Here is a 22,932-nt window from a genome sequence, read left to right on the forward strand (position 1 = left end):
TAAGGGGAAACCCCGTGATGGTTCGTCCTCAAGTGGGACCAAAGCTGGCCCTACTAAACCCTTTTCCGATCCAAAAGAAGTAGAGTGCTTCTATTGCCACCAAAAGGGCCACTGGAAGCGAAGCTTCCCACAATATCTATAGGACATAAGAGATGGGAAGATCAAGCCCACATTTGCAGGTATGTATTCTATTAAATGTAATAACTCATCATTTGCTACTTCATGGGTTCTTGATACAGGGTGTGGTTACCACATTTGTTCTGATATGCAGGGCCTAAAAAGAAGTAGGGAGATGGAACATGGGAAGATGAACCTGATTATGGGAAACAGAAGATCGTCGCTTGTGACCAAAGTCGGTGTTTATTCTTTAGTGTTGAGTAATGGGTTAGGAATAGATTTAGAAAATTGCTGTTATTCGCCAGATATGGCAAGAAACATTATTTCTTTTCACGGGTTGTTTAGACAAGGTTTCAGATATTCTTTTGATAATAGTAATGGTTCTATTAACGTTTATTTGAATGGTGTCTTTTATTTCAATGCATTACCTTGTAATGGGATTTATGAATCTGTGATGATCGTTGATAATTTTGGAAATAATGTTTTGAATATTGATTCGTCTACTAGTCTAGACAAAGCATGCTTGTGGCATTGTCGCCTTGGCCATGTCAACAAGAAACGCATAACCCAACTCCAAAAGGATGGAGTGTTGGAGTCATTCGACCTTAGGGACAATGACACGTGTGAGTCTTGTTTACTTGGGAAGATGACCAAGTCACCCTTTACTGGCACTTGTGAAAGGGGTGAGGGTTTATTGGATCTCATACACACCGATGTATGTGGGCCCTTTAGATCCACCACAAGGGATGCTTGCCGCTTCTACGTGACTTTTACAGATGATTATAGCAGATATGGATATATCTACTTGATCAAGAAAAAGTCGGAAACCTTTGAAAAGTTCAAAGAGTTTAAGAATGAAGTGGAGAACCAGCTAGGCAGGAAAATCAAGATGCTTCGGTCAAACCGAGGAGGAGAGTACCTAAGTCTTGAGTTTCACGACTATCTAAAAGAATGTGGAATCGTTTCGCAATTGACGCCTCCGAGGACGCCACAATTGAATGGTGTGGCTGAGAGACGTAATCGGACCTTGTTGGACATGGTTCGTTCTATGATGAGTCGGACTTCATTACCAATAGCTTTCTGGGGGTATGCCTTAGAGACTGCCGCCCACATACTTAACTTAGTTCCCACCAAGAAGGTTTCCAAGACTCTGATGGGTTTTGGTCATAAGACATCCTATGTGCTCATACAAACCCTAATGCTTGGATCTAGGTTTCTCTATTGTACATGCTTTGAATCCAAGACTATAAACCCTAATTCTAGCATATGGAAATTGATATTAACATATAATTAGGTTTAAGATGTTACCTTGATTGTTATGTAGTAATAACAATCCCAAATCTCCTTGAATTGACTTTGGAAGGCTTAGAGTCACAAGTGTCACTCCTCTAATGGCTTACAAACACCAAGAGCAAATGGAGAAGGTATAAAGAGAGAGGAGAGAGGTTAGAATTCGTCCTTAGGACTTCTTGGGAAGGGATACACGAATTCATGTGCCAAGGGGTGTTTATATAGGTGTTCAGATAGGGTTTCAGTCATTATCCTTATCTAGATGCTTATCCACAAAGCAACCTATAAGATAATCTTTGAATCCTTATCATAGTCGAATTCTAAGGCCTTATCACCTCAAATTCGTTCACCCTAATAATAAGAAAATCCTTACCTTATTTTGTAACTATCACATAATTACAATTCAGCCCCTCTAGTTTAATTAATTACACTTGATCACAAAATTAATTCCTAATTAATTATTGACCAATATTAATTAAACAAATATGATTTCTCCTTTAATATATTATTCTTATAATATATTAATAAATCATAATAACCTCTCTCTCTATTTATTTCTCCAATCAAGTTGCTTTGGTGAAGGCAACCCAAATGGACCATGCACCATCGGGTCAACTACATACCAAAATAGTTATGGACTTAGACACTAATCCAACAGTCTCCCACTTGGATAAGTCTAATAACTATTATGCGTATGACTTCAGATCCTGATCTGCAATCGTAGCTTTCCAAAGCCGCTGTCAACTCCGATCCTATCAAATACGCGTGTCCTTAGATAAGGGATCATATATTCCTCCATTCTAGATATCGTATGAGATATGATTTCGAATCATTCTCTTTGTACTACTTCTTGGTTTCTGATTTATGACGACAGACTAATTGAATAAATCAAATTAGCCCTAGCCCGGCCGTGCATTTACGTTTGTCATCACTAAACCATCAAGGGGCCCAAAAGATATCGCTTTTATCCTACCGTGGATAAAAGGAACGGATAAACTTTGATACAATGCTTTCTTGCACTCACTAACTAAATCACACACAACAATATGTTTTATAACACCAAGTTACTAGTGCATTTACATATTATCAATGTGCAACCGATTAGCAAGATACAACTCACACATCTCGGTTTCAAGAATAAAAGATGTTATCGTCTCACCAATCACTCGTGATACAATTCATGGAGTGATCCAAGTGAGCGTGGGTTTAATCTAATGCTCAAATTCATATTCATAAGCACTCATGAACGTTGCAGCAAACATTTGCTTATGTCTAATACTCTTTTAGACAATCCACACACCAATTCACGACAGTCTTCATTCAGATCTACTTCCAACATATGAATGACTGTGGCCCGTTCGAATAATTCGATTATTCTTAATAAACTCAATTATTCTGGAAGTCAAAACATGCAAATGTGAAACACAAGAATAATACTAATCCCATATGGCCTCAAACCTTTGAGTATAAATAAAACGCCTTTTATTTATCACCATATTGATTACTTATTATTTGTCGTTTCGGGTAATCAACTTCTTACTTGAATTCCAACACTTGTCCCATGCTCCTAGCATGCACACAATGTTTACCTATGGTTCTTACTTTTGTGAAATAGACAAATTGAACACATTTCCAATCATTCTCATTTTACAACTCAAAATCCTTTTTCATAAGTGCAAGAATATCAAATTCTTGCTACTTATAGAATATGCTAGATTCTAACACTTTATGCAACGATCCTTTCGTAATGTCACTGCACCAAAGTCACAAAGACTATTGCCAATAATATTACAAAGTCCTCTATCGGACATTGTTACAAGACAATTCCTTAGATATGATGTCTCTCTCTCAAAGTACATTCCTTTGAACATCCTTTTGCATAAAAGTTTCTAATCTAGACATAGATTTTCAATATTTACTTCCTAATATGAACACGCTTCCATATTTTCCTCATGACAACTCATTCTTAATAGAATCTTTTCTATTTGTAATGATGTCGATATGGTCCATCCAATATGGAAACATTTCCATATTTTCCAATACTATACTTCCAACTACTCACAAGCGACCAATCCTCATCGAACTTTGGATTGTCCTTTGATAGTTGTTTAATTATTTTAGTCAAAACCAATTGTAGTCCCTTTTTCCCTCTAAATGCGCTAGACATTTGGAAAATTTTAGAATGGTCAAACATTAAAGCATTTGCAATCGATCCTATACCTGAAGCGTATGGGACACGACGCATAATGTTTTATTTGCTATGTTCTCAAAATTCGAATTGTGAAAAGGAATTCCGCAATCATAATCGAAATTTTAAGAACACACTATGTACCTTTGGCTAAGTTTATTAACATTTCTCAACCTAAGTCTTTAGATTTGAAATGAAGCATAATATTCTCTCCCTTAATTATAGCAAAACAACTTTACAACCCTTACGACTTTGCAAGGTATAACTCTTGTTTTTCTATAATTAATATTGCCAACTTGCAATACTTTCCATAATAATCATACAATCATAACTTTTATGCTCCCACTATCATGATGATTACTATAAAACATAACACTTATGCTCCCACTAGCTTAGACATGTATTCACAAACATCTTAACTTTCAGAAAACAATACCTATTGAATTTCTTAAGTCCATGTTTCTAATACTTAATGCTTTGATAATCTTTTATCAAGGCCTCTTAAGCTTATACACCTTTGCTTTAGATAGTTCATATGTGTGTCTAAACTATTAAGACTAATTGCCAAACCTCACAATTCAAATCATGGAAAGGGATACCGTAACCATAATTGAATTTGAGAATGCAACTTTACAATCACTATCTTCTTAAAATCTTTCTTAGTGAAAGCATTTTCTCACAATCATTTTCATGAAGGAGGAAATCTTATGACACTTAGATTTTAATGGTGTATATGTTCCTATCCATGTGAATTTGAAAAAAAAATTTTATGACAAATTCAAACTCATATGGACCGAACTTTCTTAATCTTGATTTCTTGCCTTATGGTAGCACAGCTGCCCACCACGTCTTCCAAGTAGTTAAGCAACTCACCTTTTCCTATCAATGTACCTTTCATTGATTCAGGTGCCTTGCCTTTTATGCATTCAAAATGAGAAATCATAGGACTCATATGCATACTTAACTCAAATGGAACAACACAGAAACAAAATAATGTCAACACGATAGGTTGCAAAACTTCAACTCGTGTGCTAGTGATGATCGATAAGGTTTATTTGATTTGTTCTTGAAACCTTTCAAGATCATTAAGACTCCCACTGACTCCTTGACATATAAGATTCTCTTGTCAATAACCATTTCTTGACAAAACATATATTCAAGAGTTAGTGTAGCTTCTATCAAAACACTTCATAAATTGGTCCTAGTTGGTCTTTGTCTTATCCAAGACATCACAACTTTCCACATTTGATGAACGTTATAAACCTTCTAACACTTTTCACTCATTGTCACAATCTTAACTTTAAGACTTGTTATTGGAACGAAGTATGATGAACTTCTTGATTTAACCATTTCTTCAATCCTTGATTCCTCTTCATAAACATACAATTGTACTAAGACTCACTTAGAGGATCAATTGAGATATGGTTCTTAATCATAAAGACCTATCATAAAGCATAAAAGGTACTCTCCCTTCTTCTTAGAACGGAGAAACTTTTATCTTTCTGCCTACTTGATTCTTATTCGTTTTGCTATTGATTTAAACCCTTTTAATCAATTCCGAATTATACTTAATCTTGTAAGTGTAATCATATTTACTAAGCCTTTAGTAAATCATGACGAATATCTTTGTTACTCTTATGGTGAACTTGATCAACACACAACTTTGTGTACTCGATCTCCTAGTCCTTCACTTGACACTTTGTCAACAAATTTGTCTAATTTCCAAATATGAAATTTCTCATTCATCGTGCAACCAAGTTGCATGATTCCAAGTTTTTGTCCAATTGAAAATTGGGCGATGAGAAACTCTCCCTATTTGGTAAATTCTCGACATTTCCATAAATAACATAACTAAGAATCATATCCATTCGTTGTAGAAATATGCAAACATCAATTTTCATAACGATTTCATTGCAAGGAAGTAAATAAATAAATAAATAAGTCAAACAAAATTTATTTTATTTATAAAAGCAGCGAAAAAACATTTGTCCTTACAATGCAAAATCTATTGAAAACTATGTAAAAGGAAAATTTCTAACAACTCTATCATAACTATCTAAGCTCAAAATCCAATCTTCAAGTCCATGCGATCAGGATCCATCTCTTGTGATTAGATTCGTCTTGCTCTCTTATCAAGCTTCCTTTCTTTTCACCGATCCTGCAAAACATTCAAATGCAATCTTATCACATCATGTATTAAGGATCAATGAATAGGAACTTAACGGAGTTAGATAGTGGATTTTACCTGAAGCGCAGCCATACACTTTGACTCTCCCATCTTCTGGACTCTTCAGGCTCTTTGGGCAGACTTGTATCCAACGCCCTTTCTTTTGGCAGCAAACGCAGGTCGGTTCTCCTAGAACATCCTCGAAAGCATGGTCGGTTGACTTTCCCAACAAATATGCTCCATTGCTTCGCCAAATCATTTATGATTCAGCAGCAATGAGCATGTAAGTTAGGTCAATGAGGTTGTCGTCATGATCCATTATATAATACTTTCTTTTGAACTCATTATATGATTCAGGGAGTGATTGCAGAACCCAGTTCACAGCCAACTCATCGGGAAATGACACACCCAACATAATCAACCTATCGATGTGTGATTTCATTCCTAGAACGTGGGCACACACGGATTTACCATCTTCATGTTTCATTTCCAATAGGGCCTTAGTGATATTGAACCTTTCAATTTTACAATCTTGTGGGTTAGGGAGAATAATTAGAGGAGGAGGAGGAAGTGAAGCATGATTTCTTTTTCCTCGATCGAATCGTGGAATATCATCTTCATGTGGAATGCTTGTTCCACGTGATTTGGGAAGACCATAGTTGTCGAACTTTGACATCTACAAAACGGGAGAAAACAAATTCAAGTTAGTTGATAGATTGAGTCCTTAGCAAATCACCCAAACGAGATACTAAGGCTAGGACCCAACACAATATGCTACAACCTAGAAAAGGGATGTCGTAATCTAGTTGCAGAATATTTGAAGGTAAGTGAATGACGATTCACTAATTTCCACCATGAAAAACGAAAAAGAATTTAAGTTTTAAATCTATGAAAACTCCTAGATCCTTTGAGATTCATTGAACTTTCAATGGCATGTTTAAATCTCGATATGCCCCTCTAGTTTGTGACTGGGATGCCGAGGATCACAAAGCGGGTGTGAATAACCATGCAAACTACATGGTGCCCTCACATGTTACAGTCACCTATTCGATGTGCCGGTAAACCACACACGCTCCACCGAACTATGACAAACATCGAGTCACCCTTTTGCTACCTTTTCTTAGAACCATTAAGTGTGCCGGTTAACCACACACGCTCCACTAACATCTTCGCAAGGGCACAAAGTGTAATTTCAAGGAATTGCATCAATTCACTTTTGCCTAAGTAACTAAGATTGGGAATTAGAAAAACATTTAGTTACTTTAGTAATTCATTATACTTATAATGGAAGGTTTCGTCCTATCCTACCCGTTCGGCTAACGACCCTCCACTAGTCAAGAGTGCGGTGGGTAAGAGTGGATACCCATTCAATCGCCATATTATAGGCAATTTCCTTAAACACCCCTTATAGACCAGCTTCGTGAATGAGGCCTACTAACGGTAAGACTGACTTTTACTTATACATATATAATGTTAGACTTTTAATGTTATATATAGCATAGGGCGCATTTTACACTTTTAAAATACTATGTGGTTAACTTTAACAATTACACTTTTAATTCAATTAAATGGTTAACCTAAACTTTTATGGATTTATTAAATCTCTTTTAATTATACTCCTTAATTAATTAATAAAACCATAAGGGTGTATTTGAACTTTTCAAAATATTACTAGGGTTTTAGAATTTAACATTCCTAATTAAACTTTTAATCAAAATTTAAACCCCAAAACTTGAAGGCAAGTTTTGAAACCTTTTTTTCAAAATATTAGGGTTTTAACTATTTAAATTTCAAAACAACAAAACTTCTGGGTTCAAATTTAAACTATAAAACCAAAAGGGGAAAATATGAAACTTTTCATAACAACAAGGATCAAATAACAAATAATTAACATTTAATCACATAATTATCCATACTTGATTTATTTAATGATTTCTTGCAAAACAATTTATCAATTTACTCAACATAATTAATCAATTATCTTATAAGGAAACAATTATCTTATTAATTGATAAATATCTTCATTTAGATCAAAAATATAGTCAAATATATCATATACTCAGATTAATATTGATCTAACATGATAAGGTAACTACCCATATGTAAAAACAGCAAGAAATCCCGAGATAAGCACTATCTGACGAGTTGACTCGTCGAGTCAAGCCTGGACTCGGCGAGTTCAGCTATGGACTTGGCGAGTCCAGCCTCTAGAACACCAAAAAATCAAATTTTTTAGATATACAATGCATCAATACAATTGAAACCATCCTAGTCTCTGATACCACTGATGAGTTTTGGTCATAAGACATCCTATGTGCTCATACAAACCCTAATGCTTGGATCTAGGTTTCTCTATTGTACATGCTTTGAATCCAAGACTATAAACCCTAATTCTAGCATATGGAAATCGATATTAACATATAATTAGGTTTAAGATGTTACCTTGATTGTTATGTAGCAATAACAATCCTAAATCTCCTTGAATTGACTTTGGAAGGCTTAGAGTCACAAGTGTCACTCCTCTAATGGCTTACAAACACCAAGAGCAAATGGAGAAGGTATAAAGAGAGAGGAGAGAGGTTAGAATTCATCCTTAGGACTTCTTGGGAAGGGATACACGAATTCATGTGCCAAGGGGTGTTTATATAGGTGTTCAGATAGGGTTTCAGTCATTATCCTTATCTAGATGCTTATCCACAAAGCAACCTATAAGATAATCTTTGAATCCTTATCATAGTCGAATTCTAAGGCCTTATCACCTCAAATTCGTTCACCCTAATAATAAGATATTCCTTACCTTATTTTGTAACTATCACATAATTACAATTCAGCTCCTCTAGTTTAATTAATTACACTTGATCACAAAATTAATTCCTAATTAATTATTGACCAATATTAATTAAACAAATATGATTTCTCCTTTAATATATTATTCTTATAACATATTAATAAATCATAATAACCTCTCTCTCTATTTATTTCTCCAATCAAGTTGCTTTGGTGAAGGCAACCCAAAAGGACCATGCACCATCGGGTCAAGTACATACCAAAATAGTTATGGACTTAGACACTAATCCAACTGACTCCTCACGAGATGTGGACAGGGAAGGCTCCCTCGTTGGCACATATCAAGGTTTGGGGTTGCGAGGCTTTCGTAAGACGAGAGACTCACGACAAACTAGAGCCTCGTAGTGAGAAGTGTTATTTCATCGGCTATCCGCATAAGTCTTTTGGCTACCTTTTCTATAGACCGAGTGACAATGTTGTCTTCGTTGCTAGAAGAGGAGTTTTCCGAGAAAAGGAATTGATAGGCCAAGAAGACAGTGGGAGGCAAATTGAACTTGAAGAAATTCAAGATCAAAGTGACGAAGGAACCTCTGACACTGGCACTCAACTTGAGGAGGAAACTCCTGTTGAGCCTGTTGACGAGTCCTTACCTCTTCGACGTTCCACTAGGGCTAGTGTTCCACCCCAGTTTTATGGTTTTCATATTACTACTGAAGGGGATACATTTATTAGTGATAGTACACTAGTAAATTTGGATGAACCTAGAAGCTATAAGGAAGCCATGGCAGGCCCGGAGTCTGCAAAATGGAAAGAGACTATGGACAACGAGATTCAGTCCATGTACGACAACCAAGTTTGGAATTTGGTTGATAATATACCGGGTCGTAAGACAGTCGGGTGCAAGTGGATCTTCAAGAAGAAGACGGACATGGATGGGAAAGTGCATACTTATAAAGTACGATTGGTTGCGAAGGGCTTTACTCAAACTCCCAGAGTTGACTATGATGAGACCTTCTCACCAGTTGCGAAGATAAAGTCTATTAGGGTGATGCTTGCCATAGCTGCGTTTCATGATTATGAAATATGGCAGATGGACGTGAAAACCGCTTTCCTTAATGGAAAGTTGGCTGAGGATGTCTACATGAATCAGCCAGAGGGTTTTGTCGATGCGAAGCATCCAAATAGAGTATGCAAGCTTGAGAAATCCATTTATGGATTGAAACAAGCATCTCGCAGATGGAATCTTTGTTTTGATGAGAAGGTTAAAGAGTTTGGCTTTCTGCGAAGCAAAGATGAATCTTGTGTGTATGTCAAAGCCAGTGGGAGTATAGTAAGCTTCCTCGTATTGTATGTCGACAACATACTACTCATAGGAAACGATGTCCCAACCTTGAAGGAGGTTAAGTCCTGGCTTGGGAAATGTTTCGTTATGAAGGACCTCGGAGAGGCTGCTTATATTCTGGGAATAAGAATAGTAAGAAACAGGGAAAAGAGACTGATAGGACTCAGTCAGGATACATACATGGAAAAGGTACTAAAGCGTTTTAGTATGGAAAATTCCAAGAAAGGGGAGTTGCCAATCCAAAGCAATACCAAGCTGAGTAAGACTCACAGCCCGAGTATAGAGACAGAGATAGCTGATATGAGTCGAGTACCTTACGCTTCCACAGTAGGCTCTATCATGTACGCTATGACCTGCACTCACCCTGATGTGGCCTTTGCTTTGAGCATGGTTAGCAGATATCAAGGGAATCCTGGTAGAGCTCATTGGATTGCAGTTAAGAATATTCTTAAGTACCTTCGGAGGACCAAGGAATGGTTTATAGTCCTCGGTGGGAGTGATGACTTAAGGGTACGAGAGTACAGTGATGCTAGTTTTCAGATGGATCGGGATAACTTCTGATCGCAGTCAGGCTGGGTCTTTACCCTAAATGGAGGAGCAGTGACTTGGAAAAGTTCCAAGCAAGAGACCGTAGCTGATTCAACGTGCGAATCAGAATATATTGCGGAAAGCGAAGCGTCAAAGGAGGCTATATGGTTGAAGAACTTCATTGGAGACCTTGGAGTTGTGCCATCCATAAAGGAGCCGATGGAAATTTTCTGTGATAATGAAGGAGCGGTTGCCTTGACCAAGGAACCGAGAGATCATGGCAGATCTCGACATATTGACAGAAAATACCATTTCATCAGACATCGGGTAGAAGAGGGACTCCTCATTGTGAAGAGGGTATCATCAGAAGAGAACCCAGCAGATCCCCTTACGAAGGGACTGAGTAGGGTCAAACACTTGCAGCACGCTAGGAGCATTGGGCTGAAGGATGATATAAGTTTGGATTAGATAGGAAATGTGTAATAGATAGTTTGTACTTGACATTCGATGAATAAATAAATTGTGTTATTTATGAGTAAAGCTACTATATTATGTTGGTTATTTATCTATTGTTTCCATTTTGCATGTTTTGACTTCCTGAATGATATGATTATTCAAAAGGTCCACAGTCGGTCATATTTTGGAAGTAGATATGAATGAAGACTGTCATGAATTGGTTGTAGATTGTCTAAAAGGTCTTAGACACAACAAAGGTTTGCTGCAAAGTTCATGAGTGCTTATGAATATGAGTTGAGCATTGGATTAAACCCGAGTTTGCTGTATCACTTGGTGGTGTTTTATCTTAAGTGATCGCAAAGCGATAACATCATATAGTCTTAAAACTTAGAGATATGGTTGTTGTTTGCTGGTTGGTTATACATTGATAATGTGTAAACGCATCAGTAACTTGATGTTATAAAACACATTATTGTGTGTGATCCATTAGTAAATAATAGATGCATATGAGTCGAAGTTGATCTGTTCCTTTTATTCTATGAGAATAAAAGTGATATATTGGCCACTTGATGATTTGGTTTGACTTATGTGCCGGGCCCGATCAGAATGAAGTTGATGTGTTCAACTAAATTCTATGTCAAACAAATCGGAAATCAAGGAACTTTTGTTGGACAATAAGCATTGTCAACATGATATCCAGAACAGAGGATTATACGATCCCTTATCTAAAGGACAAGTTGATCAGAGTTGACAGTGAAGTATAAGAGCTACGATTGCTAATCGGATTCTGAAGTCATATGTGAGATATAGTTACTAGACTTATCCAAGTGGGAGACTGTTGGAATAGTGTCTAAGCCCGTAACTATATTTGGTATGTACTTGACCCGGTTGTGCATGGTCCTTTTAGGTTGCCTTCTCCAAAGCAACTTGACAAGGTAATTTAAGGAGAAAGAGAGAATATTATGATTTATTAATATATTATAAGAGTAATATATTAAAGGATAAATCATATTTATTTAATTAGTATTGGTCATAAATTAATTAAGAATTAATTTAGTGGTCAAAAGAGATTAATTGAATAAAGGGGTATAAACTATCAAATGTATGATAGTTGAGTTTTTGGTTAAGGAAACCTAATTGGCTTAAGGGGGAACGAAATTATGATGGGTAACCATCATATTTTCGTCCAAGGGCCTTATTCCATAAGGTTTCATGGGCTGCTTGGTGGCTAAGCTGTCCATTAGGGTTTAGATTGAAACCCTAGTAACCTGTAAGTATAAATATGACCCCTAGGGCTTTGAATTCGGCTACCACTTGATTCTAAGAGTACCCTAGGCCGATTTCTAGCCTCTCTCTCCCTCTCTCATATTGCCTTCTTGCTTGTGGGGTTTGTGAACCATTAGAGGAGTTGCATTTGTGACTCTAGGCTCAAAAGAAGAAGAAAGAGAAGATCTAAGCCAACTTTTGAAGAGGTAAACATCTAGATCTGATTCTATATGTTAATTTTGTTGTCAATATGCTAGATTAGGGTTTGTAAGTCTTGGAATCAAAGCATGTTCAATAGTGAAACCTAGATCCAAGCATTAGGGTTTGTATGAGCACATAGGAATGTTTCTTATGCATAAAACCCATCAAGTTGTTGATGGATGAGAGTATGGTGGTCAGTGGTCGATGACAATATTAGGTGGTGGACGTTAGATGAGGTTGGGTTAGGGGTTCATAAAAAATAAATAACAAAAACGACGGACAATAAAAAAAAGACATAAACAATGGTTGTATACGGTAGTTTTTGGTGGTGATGATCTATAGATTTTTCATTTTATTGTTATTAAAATTAATTTAATAAAAGTAATACAATAACAAATAACAAGAAAAATATAAAATAGGAGTCGATCGGTCACTGTACACATATTTAACAGACTTTTCTAACAAAGTTAGACAAAAATGATCAATATTGTAATTGTTTGAAACCATAAAAATGCGAACTATCAAATTTAAAACGATTGGACCAAACATATGATTCTGACCAAACTTGAGGGATCATTTATGTAATTTGCTCTAAAAACTACAATATCTTTCAAAAACGGAAAAGCACATCCATCGGTCCATGTAACCCTAACCTCGACGGAGGGCACTCTTACGAGCTCCGACATCGGAAATCCACATCTACATTATTCTGCCTCTACTGTTAATCATTTAAGATCGTCACAGCGAAAACTACTCTTTCACTCATCCGCTTAACAAATTTAGATTTTTGTGGCTCTGCTGTTTGAAATCTCTGGCGCCGAAGCTACTGTCTCACCATCTCTGATCTCCACATCTAGAGCTTTCTGCCTCTGCTGTAAGTACGTTCGTTTAATTACTGAGGCGTGATAATTAGTTTGTCGATAATAATTCTTATGTGGTTGATTGATGTTTATTTCTTCAGAATAGAATCCTTTTAGGCGTGTATAATCAATCGCTGATGATTTGTGCTTTCGGTCTATGTTTATTTACTCTATTCGGATACTGTTTGTTTTAGTTTAATTGATTATTTATGTGATTTGATGAATTCCATTAGTTTCCCCTCGTTGATAATCTCTAGATTTGGTCTTCTGTTCTGTTTCCTCTCTGATATTCTACTGATTGTATGTGCATTCCTGTATAATTGTATATTTTCCTACATCTTTGTCTGATCGTCTACCTGGTATCTGTGTCGTGTTTGTTCATATATTGTTATTAGGTAATAACTTGTTGATACATGAATTTCGTTTCTATCCACCTCTATTGCGTTTCCGTTTCCTTTTTGCCCTGGTAACTTGTTCAAGTCGAGTTGAGAATATGAGATCATGTGTCCTCCATGAATTTTTGGCTGGGTGTGTAAACATATGAGAGTAATATTCATACAATAAAATCTCAACCATAAGCTCTCCACAATTCCATTACATCATATTTTGTTGTGGATTCAGCAATTGATAGTGTTCTTGTAGGTAATAATTGATACACTTGCTTGTAGGTGATGTTTATTTACTGTATTTTCTTTGATTTTAGGGTGTAGTTATATGTTATTTGAAACAATATGCAACTATCCCTATTTTCTTTATCTGTTAGTAAGTTGTTCTTATCTCATTTGATGTTCAAAACTTAGTAGATTTATCTCAAGAGTTAATAGGTCCCCTATTTGTTGATAACATGCACCATACCTTGATACCTATAACCTAGAATGCAAGTTTTGAAGATTCATTAGACTCTTGTAGAAAACTAAAGAAAAATAGTAAGCTTGATGCTAATATTAGTGGTTGCCATTGATTTTCTCTTCAATGGTTCTCATGGTGTGTATTATGCACCTCCTCACAACCACCAACTTATCTACCAGTAAAAAAGAATTGTACAAAATAACCACAAACAATATCCACTCTTCTCATTCGTTATTCAAAAATACAGATAAGGCATCAAGAAAATTAATACCATGGTTCATGTATAACGTCATTTGCAACAAGTTTTTGATATCCTCCTTGTTTTTCCAATCCATATTCTATTGCATTACAAAATTCAACGTTGCTGTTGTGCTCTATCAAACCAAACAATAGTAGAACACCACATTCATAATCATAAATAATAATTCAATGATGCAAGACATACAAGTTTTAACTGGACCAAGGTGAATGTTAGGACATAAGTTGTTAAAAATTCAATCAATGCATAGTTTACAGTTATTTTTGCTTCTCGAGAAACTTGTTTAGCACACTACATCTAGCTTATTTTCGAGCTTTTTTAGGTTGTCATGTTTGGCAAACCAAAAAGTTGTTTATAAGCTAGCTTTTATGTTATTTGACATATTTGAGCTAGTTTTATCAAAAGTTATTTTTTTTTTTTAAATGTAGGTCCGTGTTAAAGTTATCTTGTAACATGCCTGCACAAAAAATCGAAACGGGTCACACAGACACTGTCCATGATGTGTGCATGGACTATTACGGAAAACGAGTAGCATCTGCATCCTCCGATTCCACCATCAAAATAATCGGTGTCACCAACAACTCCACTTCCCAACACCTCACTACTTTAACCGGTCACAACGGTCCAGTCTGGCAAGTCGCGTGGGCCCACCCAAAGTTCGGGTCCCTCCTGGCATCCTGTTCCTACGATGCAACCGTCATCCTCTGGAAAGAAACCAACCCAAACGAATGGACCCAGGTCCACACTTTCACCGACCATAAATCCTCGGTCAACTCCATCGCGTGGGCCCCACACGAGCTCGGGTTATGTTTGGCGTGCGGGTCTTCCGACGGGAACATCACGGTCCACACCGCCAGGTCAGATGGCGGGTGGGACACCACACGGATCGACCAGGCTCACCCGGTTGGAGTGACTTCGGTTTCGTGGGCCCCGTCGATGGCTCCCGGGGCTTTGGTCGGGTCGGGTAGTTTTGAACCGGTTCAAAAGCTGGCTTCTGGGGGATGCGATAACACGGTGAAGGTATGGAAGTTATCCAATGGGAGTTGGAGAATGGACTGTTTTCCAGCTTTACAAATGCATACGGATTGGGTTCGGGGTGTTGCGTGGGCCCCGAATTTGGGGCTTCCGAAATCGACTATTGCAAGTTGTTCTGAGGATGGGACTGTTGTGATATGGACTGTGGGGAAAGAAGGTGATAATTGGAATGGGAAGGTTTTGTTTGATTTTAAGGTTCCGGTTTGGAGGGTAACTTGGTCATTAACCGGTAATCTTTTGGCTGTGGCTGCTGGGGATAATAATGTCACCATGTGGAAAGAAGCTGTTGATGGAGAATGGCAACAGGTTACCACCGTTGATTAGAATCAACAGTATTTTCAATTTCCGTGTTTGCTTTTGTTACTGCTATATTTGATGTTAATACAAGACAATTAAACCTGTTTCTTTTATTACAATAATTATTCGGTTTACATATATATGTGAGTATAACATACTTAATAAATTGCGGATCTTATGATTGCTTTAAGTAGTGAAAGATTGAAGTAGAGACTGACAAATGAATGGATGAATGTGAATGGCAGTCGAATGTAGGTGGTGATTAGAGCGTTTCTTGGTTGTTGGAGTGGAGAGTCATTATGGTTGTGGTTGTGGTGGAGCTGGAGGATCATTTTGTTTTTTAGACGATATGGTGAAATTATGCTTGCAGAATGGTCTCTTGGCACCATGTAGCCCTCCTAAAAAAAATCAATTATTATTAGTTAGTAATTAACGCATAGCCATAGATTTAAGATTAGAAATTAGCACGAACCATAATGAGAAATTTGGCCCAATTGAGTAGGGCTTAGACCGTATGATCGAAGTCCACCCAATTGAGGCTTATCCGGATAAGGTTTGACCATATTATTTGGCCCGTGTTTTTTCAATGGCTTCAAAAAATAGCAACATTATGATTATTGCCCACTCGATTTTTGATATGTTGATTGATATCGACTTTTTGTTTTCGTGGCATTCAATTTTAACCAATGATGTGGCAATAAAATTCCAAATCAACATAGAGATATTGTAAGGCCATCAGGTGTGGTAACATCCATAGCCATAAATATTGAACAAAATTAATTTGAAAATTGAAACCCAAACCTCTTGGCTAGTAATGTATGATATTAAATATTCAAAATGTTTTTTTAATTGAATATCTGTTTTATTTGCTTATACTTTCAGTTTCGTTTTATTTCTACAACTTTTTTTTTTTTTTTTTTTTTTTCTTTTCTAACTTTATGAGTTTATTTAAACATATACATCAAATGAAACTCATAGAATACACCAAACAGAGTTAAAATTATAAATCATAATTATTTTATAATATTTTAGTATGTTTATAACAAACATTAAAATAAAGTATTACTTTTATATTTTTCTAATACCAGTAAAGTATATATTTTTGTAACATTACTTCCTATCATACATTTTATAAATTTGATTTGCTTTATAGGTTTAAACTGAAAGTTAAATTAAAAATAATTAGTATATGACTTGTTTGATAAATTTGATTTGCTTTATAGGTTTAAGAAAGTTATATAAAAATAATTACATTTGATTTTTTTGATAAAATTGTTCTTACTTAATTTGTTCACCAGTAGATGTAAAAATGCTAAAGTTAATCGGTCCAAGTGGTTATTAAACACATTGTTAGATTACTCTTTGTAATTTTGTCCCAAGCATCTTTTTTTTTCTCAGCCGTTCAGAAAGAAATATAAAAATCAAATAGAAAGAAAATAAAACTGAAAAACAATTTTACTAAATACAAAATATATTAAAATAATTTATAACAAGTCGGTATGTTATTAATTAAGAGGTTTAGATCGCTAGCAATATTTTGGACGTATCAATGTTTGAGGTTTGAACAGTAGACCTAATATGTGTAATTTCACATATAAACAATTAGACTAGACCTAATATGTGTAATTTCATATCTCAAACAATTAGACTATAACATGAATGCAAAACTTGTTTTATATACTTTCCTATTTTACTTGGAGTTGGAAATATCTAGATATTGTTTGGTATCGGATAAACGAATCTAAATATTTTTCCCTAAACTCTATTTTCACACCAGATAAGCTAATAAACATTTTTATTAAAAAAAAACATAAGCTATTTAAATAAGCAATCTCAAACACCTCTTAAGATTTAGTCATGATAACATCATACATGAGATGAGGGAAAATTGTGATAGTATTTTGGTTGATAGGTTAAAGAGCATTTGTTACGATGTTATTGTATCCCACCTAGGTAGTGGGTGATAGGATGTCCGAAAATAATGACAATGTATGTTTTTTGACATATGTTCATGTGACTTGCCGATTGAAGGACAACACAATACCATTGGTTGGAGTAGGGTAAACAATTTTTTTGTTGGTGCTTCGTTGAACTCGCAATGAAAAGCATAGGTGATAAGTTTCACAGCATTAAATGAGATATTTATGGTATAGTTTTCGAAGGAATACCAAAAAACTATAAGAGTTCCTTTGGGAACCTAAAAATAATGTGGAATACATTTTAGAATCGATAATTACAGTGAAACCGAAATTCTTTCATGAATAGGCCATTGATTTTCAAAAGAATTGATAGAAAGATTTTTTAATCTAGAATAAAATGGTTTCTAAATATGTCGTCCGCAACGAGTTTATGATGATCCATGGTTAGGGGAAATAGGATTTGGGGCATTATCTATCGAAAAACCGTTATGATAATGTGTGGCGTGTCTTTGGGTGGAGTCTTTATTGAATACTTCCATATGGAAAACCACTTTAACGACCACAAAAGTTGAGATTCTAGCAACATGCCAGGAAAGGACGATACATCCATCTTCATTAGGAAATAATGTTCTTTTGGAACATATGATTTAGGATGATTTTCAGCCGAATCAAGTTTTGTATAATAACATTGTTCGAATCATAATAAATTAATTATCATAAACATATTAAATCATCTTATTTTTTAATATTATTTTTTTAAAAAAATATTTATAATCTTGCAGATTTTTTAAAAATTCGAAAGTTCAGTGAGATTTTTGATTTAGAGATTTTTTTTCCTATCCAATAGTTTTTTAAAAAAACTTGAATTTCTTTAAAAAGACAAGACCCTTTAACAATAACATTTTTACGTTTTTTTTTTTGCACTAAATAATATAGTAATATAAAGATCCCCTTAACTTTTCTTTATTTTAGAGACGACAAATTTCAATTTTATTTCATAAAAACTAATATTGTTTAAATTAAAATACGAAAATTTATTTTCAATTTTAATTCCAAACTCACTTAAATAGTGTTTCATGACATTTGGAGACGATTTTACTTTCTATGTTTTATAAAAAGTAATTTTTAAAAAATATATATATTATTATGCCCATTTTTCTATAGAATTAAATTTTAATAAATTTAACTTTTTTCAGTTTAGTATAAACGGTATGGGGGTATGAATTGCTGTCAGAAAAAAAACGACGTTGACAACATTGCCGGCGGCAAACACCGTCTCACAATAGCTACAATGTTGAACGGCAAGTTTTTGTTGGTGAAAATGTTGGAGACAAACATGGATTGCGTCTTTCTCTCATACTACAAAAAAAAAAAAAAAAAAAAAAAAGTATGGCAAAAAATCAAAATCGATGAAAAAAATTAGTTGGAGACAAACATCAATGGGGTTTCTCCTTCAACATGATTTCCTCTTATTGTGAATTCCACCCCTTTGCCTCCAAAGTTGATTTCCTCTTATTGTGAATTCCACCCCTTTGCCTCCAAAGTAATAATTCATGTTTTCATTTTTTCTTTTCCACTTGTTTTTCATTTTTTTTTCCGCTTCTCCATGTGCTACTCTTTCATCATATTTAGTATTTCAATCATGACATATTTACAATATCTAGCACGACATTATATATTTATAAGATTCAAACCCTAAACCCATCAACCCAACATGAATTCAACACGAAAATAAATGAGTTGACAGATAATTACATAGATCTGGTTAAGATTAGTTATCTTGACCTGTTTAAGTTTCAACCCAACATGAAAACGATATGTTTGCAGTTTAGGCCCTAAACGTAATAGTTGGTTGAGTTGTTAAGACATTAACCTTTCAAAAATTTCAACTCAAATCAAGGGAAAAGATGTTGGCTTCGAATGAATTATGGGTTTTATAAAAATAAAGTAAATAGAATTTTCATGCTTTTATAAATGTTTTATTTTACATGAATAGATAACTTATTGTGAGTGGTTGAGTATAACCAGTTAATTTTAATTTTTTACAATCGATAAAATTTAAAATCCATCATGGTGATAATTTATGACATGACACTACAAAAATACGAGATACAAAACAAAATTAAAACAGAACTGAAATTCAAATTAATGTTCACATCAAGTGTAAAAATCACGACATCATATCGTGTTCAAGATTCAACACGATAGTAATGGGTGTTTATTGTGTTTTGTAAGATTAAATTTGAATTAAATTAACTAAAAATTTATTTTATTTTATCCTTTTTGTGTTTGTCATTTTGGTTGTTTTTAGCGTGTTTTCATTGTGTTGTCTTTGTGTTAGTAAAACAAATCGTGTCGTTTTTAGTGTGTTTTCATTGTATTATCTTTGTGTTTGTAAAATAAATCGTATCGTGTTCATGTTATATAAAAATAATTTTATCGTATTGTGTCGGCTAAAAATATGATATAACTGGGAGTGGATACCCACCTATGAACATAGATCCCAAGGAGATTTCCACTTTTATATATAACTGCTGGATCAACTAAGAGCCTAGAAAATGACATCTTCAAAAGATTTGTGATGTAGTATTTAATATTAAAGATATTTTAGCAACTAAAAATTGTTCTTTTTGATTTTGATTTTTTTGAACGTGTGGGTTATATATCCTTTATGTGATAGAAAGGAAGTGCTTGAAAAGTTTAAATAAAATAATAGAACCAACAGTTAAATATCGATACCCAAATTCTCTTGTCCTAAAACGTTTTATGTTTTAGTATTTTAAATTATATTGTGTAATTTGTAACTTGTTATAAATTAGCAACTAAAAATTGTTCTCAAAATTGATTTTGATTTTTTTTGAACGTGTTGGTTATATCCTTTACGTGATAGAAAGGAAGTGCTTGAAAAGTTTAAATAAAACAGTAGAACCAACAATTAAATATCGATACCCAAATTCTCTGATTCCTAAAACGTTTTATGTTTTAGTATTTTAAATTATGTTGTGTAATTTATAACTTGTTATAATACCTTAATCTTAGTATTTTCATGGGTTTTCACTGTGAGGGAATTTTTTTATGTTGGATCAATATCGGAACTTTTCTAAGATGTTTTTGAAACAAGAAATTAAGAGGGAATCTAACCTTGCAAATGGACATGAAATCGTGGTCAGATTTCCGATCACCGAGTCCGATATCAGGCATATCTTCTCCAAACTCCTTTTGAACAGCCATCTTCTTCAATTTTCCGACCAAAATACCAGGCGCTTTCACAAATCCGGTAGCTCTTTCCGTCCACGGATCCACCTCGATCTCCGTTCCAAGCACCTTATCCGCTCCCAAAAACTCCTGCGCGAACGCATCCACCATCACCGTCGGGTTTGCCGTCACAACTACCTTTCTCCGACAACTATTAAACAGTTCGAAGCTGTCGCTCCTCACATCCATCGCGTAGAACCACGGCAGGACGGCGCGCGAAGCGTTCTCAAGGTCGCTGACCTTAACCCCGAAGAATGCGAGGAATATCAGTATCTTTCCGGCTAAATCTTCGGAGATGAAAATACACACTATTGCAATGATCGGAAGAGAGAGCATCAAAATTAGGCCACGGAGAAGGCTGCCGGCTTCGATTGCGAGGAGTACGTAGTATAGAAAAGGAAGGCTCGCTTTCAGTAGGGTTCCGTCGAGGTCCGCAGCAATTGAGAGGTGGCTGACCGATGATAAATCGCACTTTGACATCGGAGGAAACGATTTCTTGCCAGTTTTCATCTCCGGCGGCAACATTTTCCCCATCCTATTACCACCGGAAAAAGGAGGCAGAGAGATAAGGTCACCGGAACAGGCTTTACGTGTTAGTCATGCTAAAAAACCCAAATTCCCTTTATATATATTCACCCTAAAAGCATGTATTATGTATATAACGATTTTATGAATTAAATTACTAGAGAGAAATTATTTATGAGATCGGACATCTTAAAAAATAAATCATTAAATATGTTGTCACGTTAGTAAAAAAAATAATGTGTACAACTTTATTATTTGTATTTGATCTTTATTATATATTAATATTGTAGTAATTTTTTTTTTTTTTGGAAAGGTAACTTCCCTAACGAGGGTTTCCGGACCAGCTTTCGCGCACCGACTAATCCCCGCTGCAAACATAAAGCTTTGCCTCATGCCCTGGAGTCACTGCAGACGAACCTCCATGGCCACAAGGGCTGAGTGGTGCCAGGATTTAAACATGGATCAATAGGTTATCCACCATATCTTCCACATGCCTTACCAAGTCACCACAACCCAAATGGTTAATATTGTAGTATATTTCAAGTTGTTGAATAGTGTTTCGGTAACTAAATTATCTACAACTAATTAGATGTATGTTTACCCGCAGAAATAAAATTATCATGATATAAATACTTTTATTAGTTCTGAAATAATATTTTTTAATACAAAAAGTTAACAGTATTCTAAAATTCAAATAAATACTATATAACAAATGATATGGTTCAGGATTATTAGTTATAAAATTCAAATAAATATACTTAAATATAACATTATATTGTAAATAGATTAAAAGAATTTTCCAAAAAATACTTTATTTTGATTGGATATATATATATATATATATATATATATATATATATATATATATATATATATATATATATTAATTTTATTCTACACCTGTTTAAAAGATTGACAGTTTAGTCTATAACTCCAATTAATTGTGTTGAAGTGGTGATTGCTACTCGTTCCCTGTAAGATTTGACTTTGAATCTTCTATCACATGTGTAGGTTATTACGTTGTTTGACCTCCAACATTTCCATATTCCTCCATCGTCTCTCTTTCACACACACCAGAACACGAAGAACCTTTATCCAACCTTCTGACCCGTTGCTCCCTCCACCGACCACTGCCTCACCCACTAGAGCTCACCGTCGAAGCCCTAGAAGCAACTTGCTTCGTCGGATTCTGCCGTAACCTAGATCGAAACAGAATAAATATTGGAGATGGGTTCCAATGAATCGTCGATAGTTGCTGTATTTCTCCACTTATGTTCTTCTCGGTGGTTGTTGTTTTTATCCTACTCGAACAAAGAAAGGTCCATCTAATTAAACGTCATCGTCAAATTCGTTAGGTGGTATTCCTTCAATTCTCTGTTCCTATTTCAATTCACATACTAGATTTAAGTTATGTGACTACTCTTGTCAAATTCGTCTACTCGAATTGCTGCCACGTTATGACCAACATACTGCCACATCGTGGCACAACATTTTTTTTTCTTTCCAAAACTCCATCTTTGGTTCGTGATAAATAGAAAGCTAAACCAATAAGAAACACGAGTGTTACATAATATTTATGATTGCTACGGTT

General features: G+C 35.1%; 2 protein-coding genes across 5 annotated transcripts; one reads left to right on the forward strand and one right to left on the reverse strand.

Moving 5' to 3' along the window:
* Positions 1-12,952: 12,952 nt before the first annotated feature.
* Positions 12,953-15,780, forward strand: LOC145041705 (protein transport protein SEC13 homolog B-like). 2 transcript variants are annotated; one of them, XM_078989858.1, is made up of 2 exons: positions 12,953-13,220; positions 14,739-15,780. In XM_078989858.1, exon 2 carries the CDS (start codon positions 14,764-14,766, stop codon positions 15,667-15,669), a length of 906 nt encoding a protein of 301 aa, XP_078845984.1. In that variant the 5' UTR covers positions 12,953-13,220; positions 14,739-14,763; the 3' UTR covers positions 15,670-15,780. The 2 variants fall into 2 exon arrangements, with proteins under 2 accessions (XP_078845984.1, XP_078845983.1); XM_078989857.1 differs by having other exon boundaries at positions 12,953-13,216.
* On the reverse strand, positions 15,732-21,454 carry LOC145041706 (putative glycerol-3-phosphate acyltransferase 8). Of its 3 annotated transcripts, none has more exons than XM_078989859.1 (2): positions 20,703-21,447; positions 15,732-16,040 (listed from the first exon to the last, which is right to left on the reverse strand). In XM_078989859.1, exons 1-2 carry the CDS (start codon positions 21,348-21,350, stop codon positions 15,801-15,803), a joined length of 888 nt encoding a protein of 295 aa, XP_078845985.1. In that variant the 5' UTR covers positions 21,351-21,447; the 3' UTR covers positions 15,732-15,800. The 3 variants fall into 3 exon arrangements, with proteins under 3 accessions (XP_078845985.1, XP_078845986.1, XP_078845987.1); XM_078989860.1 differs by lacking the exon at positions 15,732-16,040 and adding an exon at positions 18,761-18,920 and having other exon boundaries at positions 20,703-21,454; XM_078989861.1 differs by lacking the exon at positions 15,732-16,040 and adding an exon at positions 18,937-19,221 and having other exon boundaries at positions 20,703-21,451.
* Between the last annotated feature and the right edge of the window lie 1,478 nt (positions 21,455-22,932).

The sequence above is a fragment of the Lactuca saligna genome, chromosome 4 (genome assembly GCF_052625555.1).
Source record: "Lactuca saligna cultivar CGN05327 chromosome 4, ASM5262555v1, whole genome shotgun sequence".
In the NCBI taxonomy this organism is placed as follows: Eukaryota; Viridiplantae; Streptophyta; class Magnoliopsida; order Asterales; family Asteraceae; genus Lactuca; species Lactuca saligna.